The 22890-nt window shown below is 57.8% G+C and overlaps 2 protein-coding genes and 1 long non-coding RNA gene across 5 annotated transcripts in view; 1 reads left to right on the top strand and 2 right to left on the bottom strand.

Moving 5' to 3' along the window:
- LOC123589034 overlaps positions 1 to 247 on the bottom strand; it is a 63923-nt gene extending 63676 nt beyond the window's left edge. The window contains exon 1 of the long non-coding RNA XR_006708128.1: positions 126 to 247. This is a non-coding gene — a long non-coding RNA (uncharacterized LOC123589034). The remainder of the gene's footprint in view (positions 1 to 125) is intronic.
- Positions 248 to 455: 208 nt separating this feature from the next.
- Positions 456 to 10447, top strand: SNN (stannin). Its single transcript, XM_045460497.1, has 2 exons — positions 456 to 587; positions 7359 to 10447. The coding sequence occupies exon 2, from the start codon at positions 7446 to 7448 to the stop codon at positions 7707 to 7709; it is 264 nt and encodes an 87-aa protein (XP_045316453.1). The 5' UTR covers positions 456 to 587; positions 7359 to 7445; the 3' UTR covers positions 7710 to 10447.
- TXNDC11 (thioredoxin domain containing 11) overlaps positions 10371 to 22890 on the bottom strand; it is a 59954-nt gene continuing 47434 nt past the window's right edge. For all 3 annotated transcript variants that reach the window (XM_045460493.1, XM_045460494.1, XM_045460496.1), the window contains 5 exons: positions 22009 to 22801; positions 19371 to 19513; positions 18943 to 19052; positions 15463 to 15543; positions 10371 to 11128 (listed from right to left, as the gene is read on the bottom strand). In XM_045460493.1, coding sequence (XP_045316449.1) covers positions 10486 to 11128; positions 15463 to 15543; positions 18943 to 19052; positions 19371 to 19513; positions 22009 to 22801 — 1770 coding nt within the window. In that variant the 3' untranslated portion in view covers positions 10371 to 10485. The remainder of the gene's footprint in view (positions 11129 to 15462; positions 15544 to 18942; positions 19053 to 19370; positions 19514 to 22008; positions 22802 to 22890) is intronic.

The following is a 22890-nucleotide window of genomic DNA, read 5'->3' as shown; positions in this document are numbered from 1 at the left end:
CGAATGAAGGGACGAGTGAATGACTTGCTCCCTCCCCAGACTAGCAGGTTCAACTCCAAGGTCCCGCCTCTCTGCTGCTCCGGCCCGGGGTTCCGCCGCTCCCCGTTTCCAGGCTACACCCTTACCTGCGGCGCGCCTCAGTTTCCCTCTCCGTGAGTGGGCGGGAATAGGGGCAGCGTCGGGGCGCTGGAGGGAGAGCAGCCGCCGGCGTCCCGCACAGCCCCAGGCGCCCAATCCGCGCGCGCCGAGGCCGAGCCCGCCCCCCGCCCCCGCCCCCGGCCCCCGGCCCCCGCCCCCAGGGCTGCCAGCTGCGCTCAGCCCCCGCCCCTCCCGGGCCGCCCCGGCCTCGCGCGCACGTGACCCCGCCCCGGTCCGCCCCGCCCCGCCGTCCCAGCGCGGGCTTCCATTGGCCGCTCCCAGCGGGCCACGCCTCCCGCCGGGGCGGAGCCGGAGATGCTCCGCCCGCCGCAGAGCGGGGCTCCAGCGTCCCGACGGTGCGCGGCGGCCGGACCGGGCTAGCTGGCGGGCGGAGCCGGGCCCGCGGGGCTGCCGCGGGGCGATCGGGCCGGGCTGCGGGCGGCGCCATGGTGAGCGGAGCCCGACGGGTCGGGCGCTGGGACCGGGCGGGGACGTGCGGGAGGGGAATGGGCGGCCCCCGATGGGCTGGGGGCTTGCGAGGGGCAGCTTGGCCGCGGGCCGGGGTGGGGGTGGGGGTGGGGGTCGCCGCGGCGGGGGAGGGACGGCCCGGGCGGGGGCGCGGCTGCGGGAGGGGGCGGAGGGTCTGTTCCGGGGGGCCCGCGCCCGCGGGCGGGGGTTCTTTGTCCGCTGCGCTGCGGCGAGATCGGGACAAAGGAGGCGGCGGGGGGCGGCGGCCGCTTTGCGGGGAGCGGGTGTTTCCCCTCACCCCCATTGCATGCCCGCCACCGCGGCCCGCAGTTCCGCGCCCCAAGCCGGCCGCCGGGCTCCTCGGGATATTTAAAATTAACGGAGAAGGCGGGCGTCCTGGCATCCCCCAGGGTGGTCCGGCGGGCTCCGGGGGTTAGGGGTGGGAGTGCGGCTGCTGGCGACGTCTGGCGCCCATTTCGCAAGTGGGGAAACTGAGGACGGGCCGCAGCATTTGGTGCCGGGTTCCATCGGCAATGACTGCGCGGCGTGGGCATGACTGGGTATAGTGGGCCCCCCCCTCCGTCCCCCCGGGCCGGCAGACTGGAGTCGCTTCTCCAGCTGTCTCTCCCTCTCCAGCTGTCCCCCAGTAGGCTGAGCCCCCTCGTCCCTCTAGCCTCACTCAGCTCCTTGGTGGAGGGGTGGAGATGGCGTCGCCTGGCAGGGTTAAATGAGAGGGTGCGTGGAGCTCGTCTGGCACCGCGCCTGCACGTCGACCGCGCTAGGCACGCGGTAGCTGCCGGGCGCCTGTCATCCCTGTGTCCCCAGCATCGAGCCCTCCTCACTCTGCCTGCCCCGGTGGGACAGGGGTTCACCTGGGCCTGAGGCAGGGGAGTGGGGAGGTGGGGGTCAAGAATATATTTCCCTGTTAGGGTTGAAATCTGGGATTCCAGATGCAGATTGCCTGGGTTTGAATCCCTCTCTGCAGCTACTTCTGAGCTGTGTGACCTTGGGCAATTGACTGAACTTCTCTGAGCCGCATATTATCTGCAAAGTGGGCATAGTGATAACACTAGGGTTGTTTTGAGGCTGAAAGGAGAGCTGATCCGTGTGAAGCGTTCAGCATCTCAGCGTCTAGCACAAAGTAATCATTGCCAACTTTTGTTCAGCATCTACTGTTATTGCCAGAGTCGTTGGGCCAAGTGGCTGACCCTGTGAGAATGACCAGTGGCTGATTCACAGGGTGGGGGCATGAGCCTCAGGCCTGGGCCACGCAAGACCAAGACTGACCTTGGGGCAGTCCCTCGGCTCAGTCTGTACCAGCTTCCTCTTCTGCCCGCGGGGAATCTAGGGGGTTCTGGTGCCAGCTTCCTCTTCGGGGGGGGGATGGGGTATGGTTGGGTGGGTGATGGAGGCTGAGGGGACACTGGCTACGTGGCTGGGCACAGCCCCGTGATGGTTAGTTTCCCATCGGCATCCCTGCTGCTCTCGATCCTGGGTTTTGGAGTGCAGGAACCTCACGGGATGCATCCTTGGGTCCCCGCGCCTGCTTGGGCCTGGTGCGGAGTAGATGTTTCAGCTGCATCCTCCCTGCAATCCTGTGTTCCTAATCGGAAAACCAGGCAGGAAATGTTTCTGGCTTGTGAGCTGGGGTCCCTCCAAGGGGCAGAGTCTGGTTTCTTGGCACACCTGGCAGATAGATGGCTTTGTTGTCGCGGGGCATGGCGTAACCCCTAGGGGCAGTGCCACAAGCACTGTAAACAGGGGCCCATGTAAGCAGGGTCGTCCCAGAGATGGAGGCTGCAGGGTTGGGGTGGCGAGCTGGTGTCCTGCTGGGCGGGGTGACATTCGTGATATGCCCAGTTAAGCGAGAAGGTGGCAGGTGTCCTTGAGGAAGAGGCTGTGTGTGGTTACAGGCCCGGACCAGGCTCTGTACCCTCCTGGGAGGCAGGTCCTTGGGGACAGGAGGCAGAGGTGGTCCCAAGGGCTCACTGTCCTCCCTGTGGCACCAGGAAGGCGTGGTGCCTGGTGACACGCAAACCCCATGGCCCCATGGCCCTTCCGTTTTCCCATTGCTTATCACCGCTCATCCTCCCCACAGCCTGGGGGGTGAGGTCAGGGCCTCATTCCCACTTTGCACACTGAGAAACTGAGGCCATGCGGGGCAGTTTGCGTGGCTAGGTCCGAACAGCTCACAGTAGAGGGGGGAAGGCGGCGGGGGAGGTGGGGGTGTGAATCCTGTTGCTACCCGTGGCCCCCCTGGGCCTGAGTGTGTAAGGTCACCCGTGGACTGGGGTTAAGGCTCCGTTTTGGGGTCCCATGAAGAGGCAGGTAACTGGACCTCAGTTGTGGGCCTTTGAGGGAGAGCAGGACAGTGAAAGGCATCTGCCCTCAGCTTGCTGGTGGCCGAGGTGGGGACTCTCCTTTTGAACTTGCTGGTGGGCAGAGGGGGCAGGGAATGGGGGGCTCAGGGGGGCGGCCTCAGTAGACTGGGAGGCGGGGCTTCAGAGCCTGTTTTTGCAGGAGCTGTGGAGGAGACCTGAGGGACAGGCCACCCTGGTCGAGGGAGGCAGGGCCGGGGGTCCGCAGAGTGGGAGGGTGGAGGGTTGGTCCTGTATGTTCCGGGGAATCCAGATGGCCTCAGGTTTCCAGTGCTGATCTTTGTCCTGACCGAGGGAGCTCGTGAGGACGTGCTGCTGAGGTGGGGGACGAGGGAGTACGTTCTGTTGCCCACCCCCCTCCCCCACCCCCGCCCCCACCCCCTCACCAGTCTGGCCCCATCCTCTGCATTTGGAAGAGCCCTTCCTTTGGTCGCCTGGGCTTCCACTTCTGGGGGCACATCCTGCTTTCTGGCTCTTCACTCTTGAGCAATCTACTCGAACTCTCTGTGCCTCAGTTTCCTTATCTGTAAAGGGGGGGTTGAGACCGGTGAGCACGGTCGTTAGGAGGATTAAATATATGGAATGAATGTTAACTCCTTGATGATCGTTCTCAGGGGTCCGGGTCTCCCACATGCCATCCCGGGCATCCACCCGGCCCAAGCTGGGGCCCTCCTGATCCCACCCCGTGGGCTTTCCTGGATCAGGGCGAGGCGTCTGATTGCAGGAGCTACTTTGGTTCAGAAGGGCATGAGGGAAGTCCAGGAGAGGTGGGGTCCAGCCCGGGCCAAAGGGGGTGCAGGGGGAACCAGCCAGCTGCCCTCATGCTTCAGGTTTCCTCTGGGCTCTGATTCTCAGTGGCCCCCTCCTCTCCCTGCCCCCCAGCACGTGGAGGCAGCTGCCCTTCATGGGCTCAGGCCTGCTGTGGACTCACCTGCTCACGATGCCTCTGCTCTCGCTCTCAGGCTGCCAGCCTCTGGCAGGAGTCGGTTGGGACAGGTGCGGGGACCCACGCGTAGGGTCCCAGTAGTGGCTTTGGGTTGGAGAGCTGGCTCGTGGGGGGGGGGGTGCTGCTGACCATGATCCCCATGAGGGCAGGGGCCCCTCTATCTCATCACTCTGTCCCCAGGCTCGGAACTCTCAGCAGACATTTATTGAGCACCTGCTGTGTGCTGAGAATAGGGCTGGGGATCAGCCGGGGGCAAGATGGACAATGCCCTCTGCTTACAGACTCAGAGTCCGCCAAGGCGGCACGTTCTCTGACCCGAGAGAACTTCAGGTAGCAGGGAGCCCTAGGGAATAACACAAAGTTGTGCAAGGCGGTGGCAGGCGTGGGGCGGCGGGGCCTCTGGAGCCAGGGCGGTCTGGGAAGATATCTTCCCAGAGGCACCTGCAGAGGAAGTCCCATATAATAAGAAGGGGCCAGTCATGGGACAATCCAGGAAGAACATTCCAGGCACAAGGAACAGAAAGTTCAGAGGCCTTGAGGTGGGAAGGCGGGGGGGGGGGGGGGGGGGGGGGGGGGGGGGGGGGGGGGGGGGGCGGGGCAGGGGGTTTTGATTCTCTGCTGATGCCAGGGAGGATTCTGAGCAGCGGATGACGCGGTGAGATTTTTTGTTTTTTTAATCAGTTCCCAGTAAATGTTGCCGAGTGAATGAGGGAATAAGCAAACGCATTCCGGGGGGCGGGGTGCCAGGGAGCACAGGCCGGTCGTGACCATGGCCTGATCACCCGGCTCTATGCTCATGGCGGGGAGAGGCCCATACCTGGCTCTGCCCAGTCCTCCTGGCCTGGGGCAGGTGCAGCAGACACGGCTTGGAGGTCACCACTGCTCTCGAAGGGTCCCTTTAAACTGGGGCTGCTGCTGTCTCCGTTTCCTCATCAGTCCAGGGGCCACTTGGCTCCCCCCTGGACTTGTAGGTGCCTCCTAGGCCCCCCGGCAGGTTCGTCCCCTGGGGTCCCCCCACCCTCCATCTTGCTGCCACTGTTTGATTTCCCACTTCCTGCCCCCAAACCACCCCCACTCCCCAAACACACACACACTTCCCCTTCCGAATTGATACACCGCGCTGTCTTCCTGTCCGGGGGGCCTGGTGGGAAGGCAGGTGCCCCAGCAGGCCCTGGACACAAGAGGTCCGGGGAGAGGGACGAGGCCCGTGGGTTGTCCTCCCTAGCAGGAGGAGAGCCTGGGGGTGGGGACAGGTTCCCCGGCCCAGCTGGCAGGCCGTCTCGGGGTGTGCGGAGGGGGCGGGGGGCGACCTGTCCTGTCTGGAGGCCTGGGGGGACAGGCTGAGAGGGCTTGTGGGAGCCGATGGCAGCCCTGCCGAGGACGGGGAACAAGCCAGGATAAGCCTGTGCACTTGGCAGCACAGAAGTGTGCAGGGCCCCTCCTGAAGCACACAGCCCGATGGGGGAGGCGAGTGCTAACCAGATGGCCGTGCTGTGGGAGCCAGGGTTGTGCACTGAAGCAAGCGCCCTGGAGGGAGTGGTGGGCGGGGGGGATGGGGAGAGCAGGTGCAGTTGTAGAACAGGGAGACCCTCCTGGACTCTCCCGGCTGGACTGCGGAGCCTGGAAGGCGTCCCCCCCCACCCCCCGAGCTGGCGTCAACAGCATCAGGGCTTCTCACCCTCCATCCACACTGTTGATGTTTGGGGCCCGATCTCTGTTCGTGGAGGGCACTGTGGGCTGTTTAGCACATCCTTGGCCTCTGCCCACTCCATAGCAATAGCACCCCCACAGCCAGTGGTGACGGCAAAAATGTCTCCAGACATTGCCAAATGTCCCTTGGGAGGCACAGTCGCCCCAGCTGAGAGCCACTGGACAAGGGCGAGGGGAGCAGAGCGTTGGGGCAGAGGAGGACCTGCGGGACCAAAGGCCTGGAGGTCAGAGGCGGTGGGGCTCTGTGGCTAGGGAGAAGCAGCAGGTAGGGATGCGTCCCGTCAGGCCCTGTAGGTCACTTGTAAGGACTCGGGGCTTTTCCTCTGGGGGACCGGGCATTGGCTACAGTGGACCCGTACAGGTGGGCCAGGGAGCCTGTTGACCGTGACCACAGCAGCCTGACCCTGCAGGTGGGAAGAAGGGGGCAGACTGCAGGGACAGTGCCACCCCCCCTGCCCAGGACGCCTCTGCAAACGTGAGCACCGGTGGCAGGGCCGTACTCGGGGGGGCCCCGGTCCCAGGACAGACCCCAGGGGCGTGGACTTGGCTGCCTCTGACCTTCAGGCTAGCCTGGCCTTGGGCGGGCGGGGAGTCTCCCTGGTGTGGGTGAGAACCATTTCTAATTAAGGCGGTGATTGCTCAAGGACGTCAAGTTCCATCCTGTCTGGAGGGAAAACCTCCCCGTCCAGTGCTGCGCCCTTGCGTTGACGTCCCTCTTACCAGAGAAATGGATCCCGCAGCTGGCTCTTACCGCGTGCCCGGCGGGCGCGGGCTTTTCCCCACCCTCACACCAGTCGGGTGCGAGTCACTATCATTTGGTTCGTGTACGGTGAGGAGGAGAAGCCAGAAAGTGCAGGGTCTTGGGACCCAGGGGAGCCCGCGGGCTTCAGCACCTCCAGCCTCGCCCACCATCACTGGAAGAGTCTGGGTGTTTTGTATGTGCTGTGCCTCCTGCTGCTGGCCGCCTGTGCCAGTCCCCAGCCCCGTTAACAGAGGAGGATCCCGAGGCCCTGCGAGGCGGAGGGGCTGGTCTGAGCCTGCAGCGGCCAGACGGTGGTCCGGCCGCCCACCGGCACCAGCTGACGCTTCGGGTCCAGCTGCCCACCGCCTGCGGCTCCTGCGCCCTCTCAGCAGCAGGCCCTCTCCTGCCTCAGAGCCTTCAAAGACGCCACTCCCCTGCCAGGAACGCTCCTCCCCAAGGGCCGGCCCCTCTTGCCAGCTCAGCCTCCGCCACGCCTCCCTGGGTCTCACCCACCCCGCCCAACGTAGCATCCGGACACCAGGTCCCCTGTGTCCCTGGCGTGGCCCTGATGCATCTGTAGCGACAGTCACTGGTGTACTGACCCGTGTGCAGTCTGGGTCCTGTGCCTGCTGCTGAGCGTGGAGCCCATGGGGTCCGCTCTGTCCCGCCCTTCCCTGCCCTCCCCAGAGCTGTCCTGAGTGCCTCCACGGTCCAGGACCGGGCTGCTTCGGGCTCTTCCCAGGCCGGCTGCAGCTCCCTCTCCCAGGTGTTCCAGAAGACTGGGTGACTTCCCCATGCCGCCTGTTTGAGAGAGGGACTGATGTCATTTCCCAGTGTCTTTCGCTGGGATGCGGGCAGGGTGGTCAGGCCTGAGATCTGATTACAGAGAGACCCCGTGGGAGAGCCCCCGTCCCCCACCCCGAGCCCGTGAGCTGTCGGGGTCCCGCCGGCACCTCACCCCTGCTTTGTCTTCCAGGGCCCTTGCGTCCAGCCTGAGTTCCAGCCTCGCTGAGCCGACCGCCCTGCGAGCTTCCTCCCGCGGAAGCGTCCCCAGGCGCTGACCATGTCTATTATGGACCACAGCCCCACCACGGGCGTGGTCACGGTCATCGTCATCCTCATCGCCATCGCGGCCCTGGGGGCCTTGATCCTGGGCTGCTGGTGCTACCTGCGGCTGCAGCGCATCAGCCAGTCGGAAGACGAGGAGAGCATCGTGGGGGATGGCGAGACCAAGGAGCCCTTCCTGCTGGTGCAGTACTCCGCCAAGGGACCGTGCGTGGAGAGGAAGGCCAAGCTGACCCCCAGCGGCCCAGAAGTCCACGGCTGAGCCGGGATGCCGAGGCCCCCAGGCCCGCCTGCAGCCGGTGCGGAGGCGCGGGCGGGGGCCGCTGAGAGGCGGGGCTGACGCTTGCTGGCACGGCCTCGCCGGGCTTCGTCACCGCATGCACGGACTCCCGACGTCCTGGCCGTCCTGAGCCAGGACCCGGTGGCCCCGGGCGTCCCCTCGGCCTCCTGGTGGGACTGCCCATTGCAGGCAGTGGGCAGGCCTGACCTCGCCGGGGCTCTCGACCCCGTAGCGCTCTTGTTACTTGAATGTTTAGCTGAGCCTGTTCCGGACGGAGCTACTTCTGTAACGCGGGGACTCACAACCCTCCGAAGTGTAAATAGGCCCCGGAAGCATGTGCTTAGAGCCTCGTTTGCTGATTTTTAACGATCCCGTGTAGAGCACGTGGGACTGACCGTAGCGATGATGAGCCGACGCAAGGCTCCGCCGGGGGCGGGGGCCTGGGACACGGGAGGGCCCGCGGTGCACGGCGCAGGGGTCTCCACACGGGCGTGTGCAGGCAGAGGACGTGACCGGTCCGTTCTCAGTGTCGTGGCTCAGCAGCTGGGGTGCTGTGGGGATTTCTGCTTGGCTGGCAACGGATGGAGGAACCACACGCCCCTGCTTCGGTCGCCGGAGACCAGTTCCTGTTGAGAGCGGAGTTACTGCAAGGAGGCCGCTGCCGCTGGCGAGCCGGTGAAGGACGAGTCAGGGCACGCGTCCCGAGGGCTGCCGGGCGGCCTGGCGGCGGAGCAGTTTCTCGAGCAGGCCGAACGCTCTCCCCCCTGCCCCCACCCCGTGCTGTCCCCCTCCCCGGCATCACTTAGCGCAGGCTTCACTGGAAACACCAGAGCCTGTGGCCCCGACCTTCATCTGAAACCCAGCCCGCCCGGGCCCGGGAAAGAGGAACTCGTGCTTTTTTGTTTGTTGTCGTATTTAGTATTTTCTGCACTGGAGGGTGGGGGGAGGTTCGAGGGGTTTTTCCCTCCCCCGTTCACACATTAGTTTCCTTTCTTCTCAGAGTACCACCCACCTGCTGGGTCCCGAGCCCCTCCTTCCTTGGCGGGCCACCTGGGAGAGTACCCCGACCTGGCTCGGAGAGCCCCGAGTGCGGCCCAGGGTTGTGAGCACATCACCTGCCTGACGGCCCCCTGGTACAGGGCGCCTGGGGGAGGGTGCGGGGGGGGGGGGGGCGGAGAGTGAGTGTCAGGTTCAGGACCGGGTTTCCACGAAGATGAGTTGGTGGCTGTCTAGGTGGGCCAGCACCCCCAAAGCCTGCATCCCCAAGGCGTCCCACTTGGGTGAACTCGCTAAGATTGTGAATCTCAATCCCAAAGCACATCCTCAGCTATGGTGATTAAAACGTGGCTTGTGTAGGCATCCTTCGTAGTAAACTGGGGGCCGGCCCGGGCTTCACCTGGGAGCCCTGGCCCTCGGCGGCTTCCACCCCACTCCTAGCCCACCCCTTCCCCCTCCCAAGCTCTGGCCTCCTGCTCAGGCTGGCCGAGGCTCCTCTGGCCTCACCAAGTCTCCTCAACAAAGCATGTTGAACTCATCTACTTTCTGGAACCCCCAAGGAAGGAGCTTAGGGAACACTTCATTTTGGCGGCACTTAAACTGGGGGTCAAACGTGAAGCATCAGCTCGGGGGGAGGGAGGAGGGTAGCTCTTCAGCCGGGTGAGCTGAAGGCAGGAATGAGATGCCCCAGGGGGCTACCCAGGAGCCCGGGCAAGGCGGCTGGGCCTTATTTAGCCCAGGAGAGATGTCGGCCCCTAAATGGGGATGGCCGAGCCTGAGAAGTCAGGCAAGACCCCCTCGGAGCGCCCCGAGGCCAGAGGGGGCCAGCCCGTTCCAAGATGCTGGGCAGGAGATCAGGGAGATGGCTGGCCTTCTGCTGAAGGGCCCTCCAGACAAACGTGGAAGGCGTTGGGGTGTCTGATCCGTTCTCCCCGCATTTCAGAACTTCCAGGCTTTCTACCTCTCCTTCCCCCAGCCAGCCAGCAGCACACGCCCAGGTTGCGTCCCCTTGGGGAGCCGAGGACCCCGGGGCTGACCCCGACCGGGGTGGTCCCAGGGAGGTTTGGGTTTTGAAACCATGAACCGCCACTTTGTCCTGAGTTCCGCTCCCGGCGGGTCCTCGATCCCACGATGCCCCGGTTGCCAGGGGTGATATCCCTGCCCTGGCGGTGGATGCCCGGTCATGGTCACAGGCACAGCAGGACACCAGTGGCGGGGGGGGGGGGTGTCTCTGTGGGGCCATTGGGAGTGCCTGGAGAGGCCGAGAACCACCACATAATAGCGCTCATTGTTCCTGGATCGACAGCTACTTTTTTTTTTTTTTTTTAGCATAGAGGCCAGAGCCACGAACCACATGGCTTAGTCACGGCCTCTCATTCGGTTCTCTCTCAAGAGCCCGACTGTTGTGCTGAGGTCTTCCGACGGGCCGGTCAGGAAATCAGCCTTTCATCCCGCGAGTCCTCACAGCAGCAACAGGGGGGGTGGGGAGGGAACCCGGTGGCTGAGCCGCGGAGACGCCGACCGACCGACTTTTCAGCTGCATCTTCAAATGGGCTGGGCTACTGCTTCCGTCTCAAAGCTACCAAATCTGTGCCATGAGTGGAGGGATGTCATCCCTGTTCAAGAAAAGCTGAATGACACTCAACGTGATTTTCTAGACCACTGAGAAAATCTTTATTTACAATAAATTTCAATAAAATTTGCATAAATATATTCCCAACGTACAGCTTTCTCCTCGGATTTCTTCGTGTCGTTTTACAAGTCAGCCTGTCCTGTTCTCATCACTCCTTTCGGACGCCGGCGCGGAGCTGACGTTGGGAGGCGGAGGGGCGCCGCCCGGGAGCCGGGGGGGACCTGAAGGCTCGGGGCGGTCGGGGCGGGCCTCTCGCGGGGGAGCGAGCTCGTCCGCTCCGTCCCGGCCCTCCAGCTTCCGCCCCATGGTGGCCACCAGGATCTTGAGCCACGCGTTCTCCGTGAGGAGGTCCTGCGAGGCGTCGGCCAGCTCCTGCAGCCTGCGGGCCAGCTCCTCGAGCTCGCGGGCCTTGCGCTCGGCCAGCGCCCGCAGCTGCTCGCTGTGCAGCCGGAGCAGCCCGTGCCGCGCCTCCAGGCTCTGCTTCTGCCGCAGCAGCCGGTGCCCGTCCCTGCGCGCGCTCGAGAGCTGGGCCTCCACCTGCCCCTGCGCCCGCTGCAGGGCGCCGATCTCCGCCCTCAGCTTCCGGATCTCTCTCTCCAAGTGGGAGATGTGCCCCTGCTGGAAGACGGCCTCGCTCTGAACACACTCTTTGGTGGGAGGATCAGCCCGGCTCCGAGGGGAAGAAGCCGGGTCCGAGTGATGCAGGATGAACCTCAGCAGATTGGGAAGGGTGATGGGAAGGTCTTCGGGGTACTTCACACTGCGGTCCTTCCTGGAGAGAGAGGGAAAGGAGTCAGGCGGGACAGCCCCGTCAACACGCTCCGTCCGGACGGCACTGCCACCGGAGGCCAGGCCGTTGGCTTCCCACCAGGAGACATTCTGAGGATTTTACTTACCAGAAGTCAGCAAGGAAAACGTTATCTGGGCAAAAACGTTTCTACAAGGCGGAGCCTGTCGCCTGTGCTTGTTCTGTAATTAAGGCCGCTTATCTCAACTGTGTGTCTGTTCCCAGGACAAAGAGCTCAGTTTCTGTTAACAACCTTCTAAGCAAGACAAGGAGCTCCTAGGCCCAAGAGGGCACCGGCAGCATGTGGGCAGAGGGGCCTCTTCGAGCTCTGGGAGGCCCAGTGGCCGGTAAGGAAGGGCGTCCCCGGGCAGGACGTCACCTGTGTCACCCCGTGGCCGTCAAAGTGCTTGGTGAAATGAAGACTGAACACTCAGCCGGATTTCTTCAGCCAGCCGGTAGGACGCGTTATTCAGAGCAGGAGTTCTTACCTGGGGGAGACTATAACCCGCCCCCTGCCACGGGCATCTGGCAACATCTGGAGACATTGTTATTAGCAAAATGGGCGAAGTGTCACTCAGGCCCTGACTCCGGTCAAACAGACCCACCGAGGGACTGTGAGAAAGGAAGGCGGCCCCGCCCTGAGAGCACAGAATAAGGAAGCAAAGTGACGTAGGAAGGGGGTTTCCCCAAAACTCTGTTGCAAGCCCTGATGCAGAAAATTCCTTTTGAGAAGTTGTCATTTAACTGCCTGATGAGCAAAATGTCTGGCGTGTGTACAGTGACCTGTGTATGCACAATCTGGCCGCACTACATCAGAGCCACCAGCTTGACGCACAAAGTGGGCAAAGAGCAGCTATGTTGTCCTAAAGCAACGGGGGTGAGGCAGGGCCACCTGCCAGGCAGACCTGTAAGGCTGCCGCCCACCGTCATGAGTGCCCAGCCCGGCGGCCTCTCTGCGCCCCTGCACCCCCTCACCCGTGGAAGGGGTGACGGGAGTGTTGTTGCCCTCACGGGACTGTTGGAAGGAGGGCACGAGTTACCTGAAAGCTGAGCGTTAGCCTAAAATCAATCATACTGTTCTTTCGAAGCCCAACCAGAAACCACTCATTACAAGCTCACGAGCCCTCGCCACACACAAAGCCAGGGGCCAAATACCTAAGACAAAAGGTGTTCTACTGATGGGTAGCTCTTTCCCAATGAAATAAGTATCACAGGGAAATTAAAATTGCATATGCCCCATTTTATACCACACTCAGGGAGACTTTCAGGGAAATGGAAAAGTCAAATATTCAGAGTAAACATATAACCACACCCTACTTTAAAACATGGTTTTCTTAACCTCCAGAAGCTTTCTTTGACTGCGCCCTCCCTGCCATTCGACGACTACAAACCACCTGGTGCCTGTGGGCTGCAGGCGGGGAAGGATGAGCAGAGGCCGGATCGGCGCTGAGACCCACCTAGGCGGCGCCAACCCGGTCTTGTAGGGCAGAGTACCCGAACTGCCCGGGGAGGGGGCTGCCGAGGGACCGGAGCGTGGGTGGGAGACCTTCACGTGACTGAAAACGACCTCTGTAAGCACGCTATTTCAGAGCAGAGTTCGGGGCGCCATCCCCGTGAATCTGCCTAACACGCGTGCTAAAGTGCTTTCCCGCTTTTTACAAGTAGCAAGGACACAGGTATGAACAAACTCCCCAGGAAAGAATCATTTCGGAAACGTGGTGGTAAAAGGCCCCGCGGAATGACTCCCTTCGGAATTCCCTAGGCGTGTGTTCACGTAGCTCTAGCACTTAAAGGGCCAAATAAAAACCTGGCTGAGGGTGTAAGGCATCTTCTCCAAAGACGGGGCCGTGCTACTGCGGCCGGGCAGGCTGCTCCTCTCGAGAGGCCCGGTCCTTGCCAGGGCACATGCTAGAATGAACCAGCCCATCCTTGTGACGTCTTCACCCAGGCGCGTGCCAGGGCGCCTCGATTCTGAAACGTCACACGCAGTGGTGGCAGGAAGAGCGGCTCTATGATGCACCTGCACAGGAAAGCCAGCGGGCGCAGGAGGCGGCCCAGGGCGCACCCTGTGGCAGAGGACAAGCCCTTGCATGTGGCTTCTGTTCCAGGACTGTGAAACACGTGCTGGCTGGAGGCAATGTGCACAGCAAACGAGGCACCCCCCCTCCCCCCATCACCTGGAATCCTCCTCCAAAGTAACTGTCAACATCTTGACACTCCCCTACTTAGTGTGCACGTAACCTAGCGTGTGGGCAGGCTGCTCTTATCAAAACGCACATACACTTTTGTATTCTTTTCACTGAAGATGATGTAAGCACAGTCACCGTGAAAAAGGGATCTCTCCTTTCCTCTCTTGCCAGCGGTGAGCTCACACCCTTTGCCTGTTCACACCCTCTGAGTAACCTGAGCACTCATTCAATTTGGAGCAGCTAACGGGGAGCTCACTTCTCTTGCGACTACTCTTTACTTTTAGGAAATAAGGAAAATTCCATTCCAGAGCAGTAATGAGGTTTTTTGGTTTACCAAGCTCTCTGCGTTAACGAAGAGCTGGACACTCTTCTCACGTTCAGTATTTACATTCTTGACTTTCCAATACCAAGGGGCCGCAGGGGCGCCTGGGCAGCTCAGTCAGTTGAGCGTCTGACTTCGGCTCAGGTCACGATCTCACGGTTCGTGGGTTCCAGCCCCGCGTCGGGCTCTGTGCTGACAGCTCAGAGCCTGGAGCCTGCTGCGGATTCTGTGACTCCCTTTCTCTCTGCTCTTTTCCCACTAGTGCTGTCTCAAAAATAAACAAACATAAAAAAGCTAAAAACAAAACACTGAGGGGCTGCAGGGATCACCAATGCACATCCTCACATGGACAATCAGGCAACTTTCTACTGCAAGGCACTCCAGCCTGACTCAGTCCCCCAACACACACCCCGTCACCAATTCTCGGTGTACCTCTTTCTGTCTCGCTCAAGACATACTCATGCACTCTAGCTGCTGGCACCTGCTGGGTGTTAGGACTTTAATACTTTTCCAAACTATGTTTGAAATCTGAAAACCATGCTTCATTAAACTTCCTGCCCAACCTCCATCCCACACAGATGAAATTGCTTTATGGTCCATGATTCCTTGACTGTGCAGCACTTTATTTCTTAGAAGGAAAGAGGCTCATGACAACAGTCAGCACAACGGGATGAGTCACGCTCTGTTTTTAGTGCATGATGTGACAGGACCCTACTACCCCAGGAAGTATTCCAGCAAAAATTCCTTGAGATAAAGAGGAAACAACAAGGAAATGATTAGGTATCTATGAGAAATAAAAAGAGAAATAAAAAGTATGAGAGTGGCTGCTGTGAACAGTAAAAGTGAGGCCAGGAAATTAAAACAGGAGACACCACATACGTGAATTAAGGACCTCGTTAGAATAACCTGCAAATGCTTTTTCCCTATAAAGATACCATCAGAGTCGTGTGACTAGGTCCCCGAGGACCCTTTTGAGAACAAAAGAGAATCTTTTTTTTTAAAAAAGGGTCAGAACATCTCGTTTATCAGGCTTTTAAAGGCCAAGAGTTCATTTCCCTTTTAGCAAAACATCCGCATCCAACATTTACTAATTGCCAAGTTAGGCCGTTCGTCCTCCTTGCTTAGGTCCCGTCCCCGCCTGCCGGGCTTTCAGGGCAGTTGCTGTCATCACTGGACTTGGAGTCCGCCTGCACGATGTGAAGACATCAAGGGGAGAGCCCCGTGGCAGACGTTCACGGAAGTCTGCACACGTGGGGAGAAGGCTCCTTGAATCCCATGAACGGGGTACAGTGAGGAGTCGTCTCCATTTCCAGCTTGCACAGGAGGGACAAGCCGGGCATCAGGAGAACTCGATGGAAAATGACGCACATGAAAGCCTGGGTCAGCCAGGGCCTGACACCCGGGGGGCTCAAGAGATGAGCTGCTGTCTGGCCCAGGTGAACGTGGCTCTTTGCCATCCATGTCGGCATCCACTGGAGGCTCTTAAGACGGAGAAGGCAAACGAGTTCTGACGGCCACATGGACGCTCGTGAAAACACTGTGGGAGGGGTGAAGTTCTTACCAAAAACCACCTCCGACCTCGTGACACGAAAGCCCTTTCACCCCGGGTCCCTGATGGCGCATTTTTTGTTCTTTTTTTTTCCCCTCAATGGAACATTTTTTAAACAATACATTTTATTCAAAATAGTTTAGTAACTGCTAATGATTTGCATTTCATTTCTGTGAAGCACCTTAAACCCTTTTCATTTTCAAAAGAATCCCATCTGCCCAAATATTGAGTAAAGATCGAAAATAGTGAAAAAACTTACCTGCTGCAGGGGAAAAATAAGATGGTAGGGAGACGGTCAACCATGAATTCCCAAGGAAGGTCATTCTGAGATACATCAATCCTGACAACGGCAGAGGGAAAGATGAGAATAAGTAAAAGATCAGCCCAAGACACTCCGACCTCAAAGAACTTTCTCCAATAAATGAAGATCCTGGAGCATATTCCGTGGCCACACTGGTCGGGCCCTCTGAGTAAACGTACTACTACTCCAGGTTGGGTGCAGCTCAGGGGACAAGAACCGATGCTTCGAGAACATGCAACTTTCTCCACTTTAACTTACGGAGCAGAAGGGACATGTCCCGAGAGTGAAAATGAACTTTCAAAAGAAAAACACCTCACTGACACCTCAGGAGCAGTCCACGCTCCCCTCACGGGGTCTGGGCAAGCAGTGAAATCCCTGGACTAGCTCTGGAAAAAGGAAATCATTGTGCAAAATACATCAAGCCTCTGAAGATGTAAGAAAACAGGAGGGTAAAGGTGATACTCTATTTTACATTTATATTTTGTAACTCCGGATGGAGGCCACAAAACACGCATTTTCTTAGCAGATTTTAGATTAATTTTCTAATCTGGAAAATGCCGTGTGTGCTGAATTACCCCACCTGGGGTTTCTTACTGGTGAAGCAGGTAGTGGCCCCTCCTGCAGCCGGCACTCAGCTCCCCCCCAACCCCAGCTGGCAGGCACTGCTCAGATGGAGCGAAAAACACAAACACACAAACAAATAGTAGTCCTCGAAGAAGGGAGCAGACCTTGGAGGGCCATTCGGCCAGGTGGCTCGGACATCAACCATCACAAATAATGCATACAAAAGCGGGGACTTTCTGAATCATTAACGTGATAGTAGTTCTCAGAGAATCATGGCCATTGGGCGTCAACGAGCGCCATGCACTCGCCCAAAAGGGTGACCACTTTAGAATGGTCTTCAACAACTCAACAGCACTCCCGTCTCTGCCTGGGCGAGCCTACCTGAAACGTCAGAGTTCCGTTTTTTTTTATTTAAAAAAAAATTTTTTTTTTCAACGTTTATTTATTTTTGGGACAGAGAGAGACAGAGCACGAACGGGGGAGGGGCAGAGAGAAGGAGACACAGAATCGGAAACAGGCTCCAGGCTCTGAGCCATCAGCCCAGAGCCTGACGCGGGGCTCGAACTCACGGACCGCGAGATCGTGACCTGGCTGAAGTCGGACGCCTAACTGACTGCGCCACCCAGGCGCCCCGAGTTCCGTTTTTTAAACAAGTGGTAGGGCACGCTCTAGCCTATCATCAAATACCGTTTTTCCTCCCGATTTTCACTCCAAAATCATGTAAAATTGAAAGAAAAACACTGTTGTAAATATCACTCAGAATTCCACTGGGCCAATCGGGCCTTCTTTCTGGGATTCTCATTCAGGCTTGGTGTATATACCCACATGTTGTTAAGAGCAGTATTGATATATTTCAAATGCAATTCTTTTCAATAATTCTACGAAAAGCATTGTTCTAATAAATGGGCAAAAATCCCATCAAACGCCCACTGTAATTTACTTAGCTGTGCTTCTACCATTAGATACAAATAATGCTACAGGGAGTGACTAGCTCACGCTTCTCTGCGAGTCCTAGTTCCTTAATTCCCCAAAGTAAAATTAACTGGGTCAAAAATGTATAACGATTTTTGTGCTTTCTTACAAATGTTGCTAAAATGCCTTCCAAAAAGGTGACGCCAATTCACTTCTATTAGCTCCAGCTCTCTGTGCCAATTTCACTCCATTTTATCAACACAAGATTCTGTCACGTCAAAGCATCTGTTAACAAGTGTAAATGATACTTTGTTACTGTTTTCATTTACATTTATTAGGCTGTAGCTTCCACACTTGCTTACTTATACTCTCCTCCTCCGGCCGTGAAAAGGGCCGTGAAAAACCTATTCGTGTCTTTTCCTCACACAGGAGTCCCTCTCGGCTGTTTCTCCCCGGACCCCCAATTTGTCACGGCGGTAAAATACACACACAACGTGCCATCCGAACCACTCCTGAGCGCACAGTCTGGTCGTGCGAAGTGCATTCATAATGCCGTGCAGCCGTCCCCACCACCCAACTGCAGAAGCGTTCTGTCATCCTGAAAAACTGGGGAATCTCTACCCGCTGCACAGCCCCCAACCCCGCTCCCCCGGGCACCCACCATCTCCTCTCTGTCCCTGCGAATGTGACTGCCCTGGGTGCCCTGCATATGTGCGATCGCAAAGGATGTGTCCTTTCGTATCTCTGTATCTCACTTTGCACTGACGCCCTCAAGGTCTGTCCACCTCGTAACGGGTTTCAGAATGTGCTTCCTTTTTAAGGCCGAGTAACATTCCACCGTGTGGACTGACCCCATTTTCTTCTCAGCAGCTCCTTAAACCTTTGTCATTTCTCAGGGTCTGGAGTAAGAGCGCCTGACCGGGAAGCCTGGGCCCTCACTTACAGTCTGTGCGACTCTGGGAAAGTTACCGCAACTCTCTGTGCCTCGGTCTCCTCCTCGGTAAAAAGAGAGTGACAGCCACGCCTGCTTCACCGAGTGCGGCGACAATTAGGTCAGAGGATACGTGCAAAGAAAACTCTCACGGCGCAGTTTGGCTCTATGCTGCTCAGAGCAGACCCAGCGGGTGAAACAGAGATGCTGTAAAATATACCTATTTTTCTTTCTTTCTTAAGCCTATTTTCCTTGTGTCTTTCACTGCACACTTTTCTAGTGCAATCTGTCCATATTTCTTTATTTTTTTTTAACTGCTTCACTTTGGGAAGTTTCCATCTCTCAAACTAGCAAACTCAATATTCTATGTTCCGTTGTTTTTCCTATGATTTAATCTTTGTACTGAATTCTAATCTGTCTGGAAGGCTGAAATCTAAACACCACCTGCCCCCCCCCCCCCAACAGCTTAGTACCTATCCAAACAGTCTTCGTTTCAGACCTGTCTCTACAAAACAGTGATTTAAAAACGGTTTTGCTGACTACGGAGCCCACATCCGGTACCCACGGAATCACAAAACCAGAACACAAAGGTACCAACCAGTGTTTCTTCCTAATGTGAGGAGTGAGGAGGGAGGCCAGACCTGGCGGAGGGATGTGCTCCGAGTCCCGGGGCCGGCGGGCGGCACATCAGGACCGCCCCCTTTCACCGGGCTGAGGCCACCGTGCCACGGAGCTCCGTGGGCACCCTTCCCATGGGGTTCCGGGGAGCCGGCCGCTGGCGGGGAGGGGTCAGAGCCGCCCCCACACTCGCCCTCCCGGGAATTCGGTCGGGGCTACACACACTTGGCAGCACGGAAGCAACGCTCAGAACTCACTGGGAGCACGCGGGTTTCCAGGAGGTTCTGCTCTGGCTTCAAGCTGACAATCAAACCGCACCCAGTCTCACCCAAGGTTTATGAAAAGCGGGCAGGCCCTCGCCAGCCACACGGCTACGCTGTGAGAGCGAAGACGGGCAGAAGGGGCTTCCTTACCGGGCCACGGTGAGAGCATCCACCGGCAGGAGGCGAGCTAGCTGGATGAAGACGTGATTGAGGGATGGACAGAAGCCGCACCACTGTGCGTAATAGAGCAGCAACACGTCCTGGGGGAAGGGAAGACGGTGGTTACAAAGGGCGCACGCGTGTCCCGACCGCGCTCGGAACCCAGCGGGCTTTCAGCAGCTGCTGCTTACTGCACCCCTGCCAGGGAATATCTCCAGCTCACATCGTTCCAATTCTGTGCTTTCTTAAGGACTTTCTGCGGTGAGAGAAGCGTCGGGTAACGCGTATGTCGTGCAGGGGGACCGTCCCGCGACTGACCTGGGCCTTATCAAAACCCAGCCTTCGCCCCGACGCCCGCAGCTTCGGCAGCTACCTCACCAGGGGGAGGTGGCTGGATGTGTGCCCCTCCGACTCCGTACCTGTTTTTGAAGGACCACTTCCCAAAAGGTATCGGTTGTCACTTCAGTGATTAAATGCTGAGGAGGGAACTGGGCAGAATCACTTCCAATAAGGTGCCTTTTCAAGGGACTGTAGAGAACGCTGAAGTTTTGAATAAAAGACTCTAAAAATAAAGAGAAAATGAGATCAGCTCTTGGCGAAGTACAGGGGGAGTAGCTGGCCTACTTTACACTCTGCGTGTAAAAGCTGGGATGGCTTCACAGGCTGGCACTCCGAACACCTCGCCCACAGGGAGCACCCTGAACGAGGCTGCCCGGGGTGGGGGTCGGGGGGCACCAGGTTCAGCTCTGAGTGCAACCTCGGCAGACAGTAATCTAGCTACCAAAACACCACGCGGAGTCACAGGCTCTAGGATTTACAGGCCAGGAGTTCTCTTTTTTCCTAACGGGGCTGGTCCCCAAACAGACACCCGATCGACATGCCACCACCCCGAAGAGACTTCAACCTACAACGCTCAGACCTTTAAACGGCACTACAGATGCGGCTAACTCCACAAGGTACTGGAAGGTGACAGGCGTTTAATATTTGAGGCGGGGAGCTGTGGTTTTTGTTTCCTTTGTTCAAGTCCTTCAAGTTTCTTTCTTGAAGGTGTAGGAAAAATAAACTCAATTATATTTCGTGGAAAATCCCATAAGGCTCACAAATAATCCAAAAACCTAACTCGAACCAACAGCTTTCCCCTCCCACTGCCTTCAGACTCCTTGGCACCTGTCTAGAGCAGCACTGATCGGCGGGTCCCTTCTTTCTCCTCTCCCTCCTCTCTCCATTTTGAGGTCCTAACGAATAGTGAGTGACACTTTCTGCAGAGGGAGGAGGAAGTGAAGGATGTCCTGTGCATACTAAAGAGAACTCATGATCTGCATCTGAATAACTTACTTGGCTGTGTTTCTGAAACATAAAACCAAAAATTATCTCCTAATCTGAATGAAGCCTCAATTCTGAAACTGCCCCAGAGACGGCGACTTAACAGTCAACTCTCCAAACCAGCGAGACACAGGTACTTTTTCACAAGGACCCTTACAAATTTTGTCACCAACTCCAGGACAAAGAGCTGAGCTACATGTACATTTCAGAGCAGATACAGAAGAGGAAAAGAAATTACGGGGCGCCTGGGTGGCTCAGTCGGTCAAGCATCTGCCTTCGGCTCGGGTCATGATCTCATGGTTCGCGGGTTCAAGCCCCACAGAGGGCTCTCTGCTGTGCGTGCAGAGCCCGCTTCAGATCTTCTGTCCCCCTTTCTCCCTGCCCCTCCCCTGCTTGTGCACTCTATCTCTGAAAGGAAGAAAGGAAGGAGGGAGGGAGGGAGGGAGGGAGGGAGGGAGGGAGGGAGGGAAGGGAGAGAAAAATAAATCTGAAGAAGGCTTCTTTCAGATTACCCTCAAGTTCAAATTGAACACATTATGAGCTCATTGAATGCTTGTGTATTACTGAACATAATTCGGGAAAGTCCAATAAACACTTCAAAAATACAGGCTTGTTTCACTTTAGAAAAACTCAGAACACCAAAACGTAACTTTAGAAAACACCAATCAGGAGTAATTTACAGTAACGATAGAGAATGCAATTCATAAAGCGATAGGTCACAGGTTCCTTTAAACACTCGGGAGCTTCACGTTTATAATGTAGACCTTGACACAGGACAAGAATCAACATTTACGTGAACCTTTCCAAAGGTGGCCATTGTAAGAAACAAGCTTCGCCTGGGCTTAAAAGAAGACAGCTAAAAGGACTGTTATTTAGGGGGCTTGGAGTTTCCTTTTGCTTTCATACCCTCTAAAACTTGGAAAAGAAAGGTTTCCCTCTCTACCAAATTGCTCCTGCCTCCATCTGGCAAACGCTGGCTTCCCCCACATTTCCAGTGAGGCTGAACTAACACGGCTTTTGAATTCTCACTTCCTCGTGTGGACATCAAGGATGTCAGCAGAGCCCCGGGAACAGGAAAGCTGGTGTTCCTTACAGCCGCTGCCACCGCCGAGCCCCGAGGTCGAGCTCCCGGACGCTTTCCCAGAATGGGCCTTACCCACCCCGCCCCCAAAAGTGGTTTCTGCTGGTCTGCAATGTGACACGTGTTTGTGACAGTCTAGGCACCCAAGGTCACAGCAGCATTTCTCAAGGAGGTACAAACAGCGGCAGAACAAATTAGGTCTGGCGGCCTGGAAATTTCTACATCCAAACCCGTGGGCCAAAAGGGAGGACAGGCTGCTGTGCGGGTTCAGTGCCTTCTGTCTCAGCTCCTCTAGAAGGGACCCCGCTGTCAGGGCTCAAATTCCTCAGCCCCCGGGATGCTCCCACCCCATGCAGCTCACTCCACCTCCAAACAGGACAGGGACCGCCAATTTGCAACGCAGACTTCTACCCACCCCCCAAGGGGCTGCATGAGAAACTTAGCCACAATTTGCAGTCAGGAAGTTTCCAGTCCACTTAACAGACAAAACCAGCTTCTCTTAAAACTATGACCAAGTGCAGTCTAAAGAATTCAAATGAGCTAAAGAGCTGACATCACCCATGACCAAGGGTACTGCCATCCCCGGAGGAAAGTTCCCAGTGTGAGGTTAAGGGATCCTTTTTACGCTTGGGGAAGGGAGGCGCCCACGGTACCTAGGGTGAACTTCCTAAGAGCTTCTTTTGGATCCAGGACGTAGTGAGACTCTTCTCTCACATCGACAATCGTGGCAAATTCCTTCACCCGGGTGGCGCTCGGAGCCCCCAACCTCTCTGCATACAACCAAAATAAATTCGAATCCAAAAGGTAGATGTTCAGGGTCTTGTTGGTTCTGCAGCTCAGGCCTGTGAAGTTCGTGCTGCTCACGTCCAGCTCAGGAAAGAGATAGCGGTTCTCCTCAATGTGAGGAAGGGAGCCCGGGGTCTCAACATGGCATTTCTCCTCCAGGGAAGAAAACGCAACGGCCGGGGTTTCAAAGACACCTTGCGCAGAATCCACGAAGCCCGTCGCAGCCCTGTTTATGGTCCTGCAACATGCAGTGTAGTAGCTGAAAGGGCTGTAGGAGCTCAGGAAGTTGCTGCACTCCACGCTGTGGGACACCACGTGATAAAAGGTCTGTTCCTTGAGGTAGAAAGAATCCAGAGCTGCCGCCATCTCAAAAAAGCTGCACTGCGGCACGCCGGCTGAGCTGGGCCTGAGGCCCGCCGTGGTCTGGTTGACGCACAGCTCACAGACGTTGTGGGTCCTGGAGACGGGGCGCCACTGGGGCAGCACCACGGTGTTGCAGCAGGGGGACGCCGCTATCGGCGATGGGTCCGGCAGCTGGGCGGGGGGCTCGGGCGCCAGAGACCGGAACAGCGGGGCGTCCGCTCGCCGCAGGTGCTGAAGGAGCCGCTCGACCACCTGGTCCCCGTGACAGTTGTTGTACTCCAAGGCCACTTCGGTGATCTGAAACACAGGGCGGAGCTCGTGAGAGGCGCAGCGAGGGCCGAGGGGGCGACCCCGCGGCCGTCAGGCCTGGAAAGCATCGGAGTGTG

Source organism: Leopardus geoffroyi, chromosome E3 (genome assembly GCF_018350155.1).
Source record: "Leopardus geoffroyi isolate Oge1 chromosome E3, O.geoffroyi_Oge1_pat1.0, whole genome shotgun sequence".
NCBI lineage: Eukaryota > Metazoa > Chordata > Mammalia > Carnivora > Felidae > Leopardus > Leopardus geoffroyi.
This window is presented reverse-complemented; position numbering and strand designations above follow the sequence as displayed.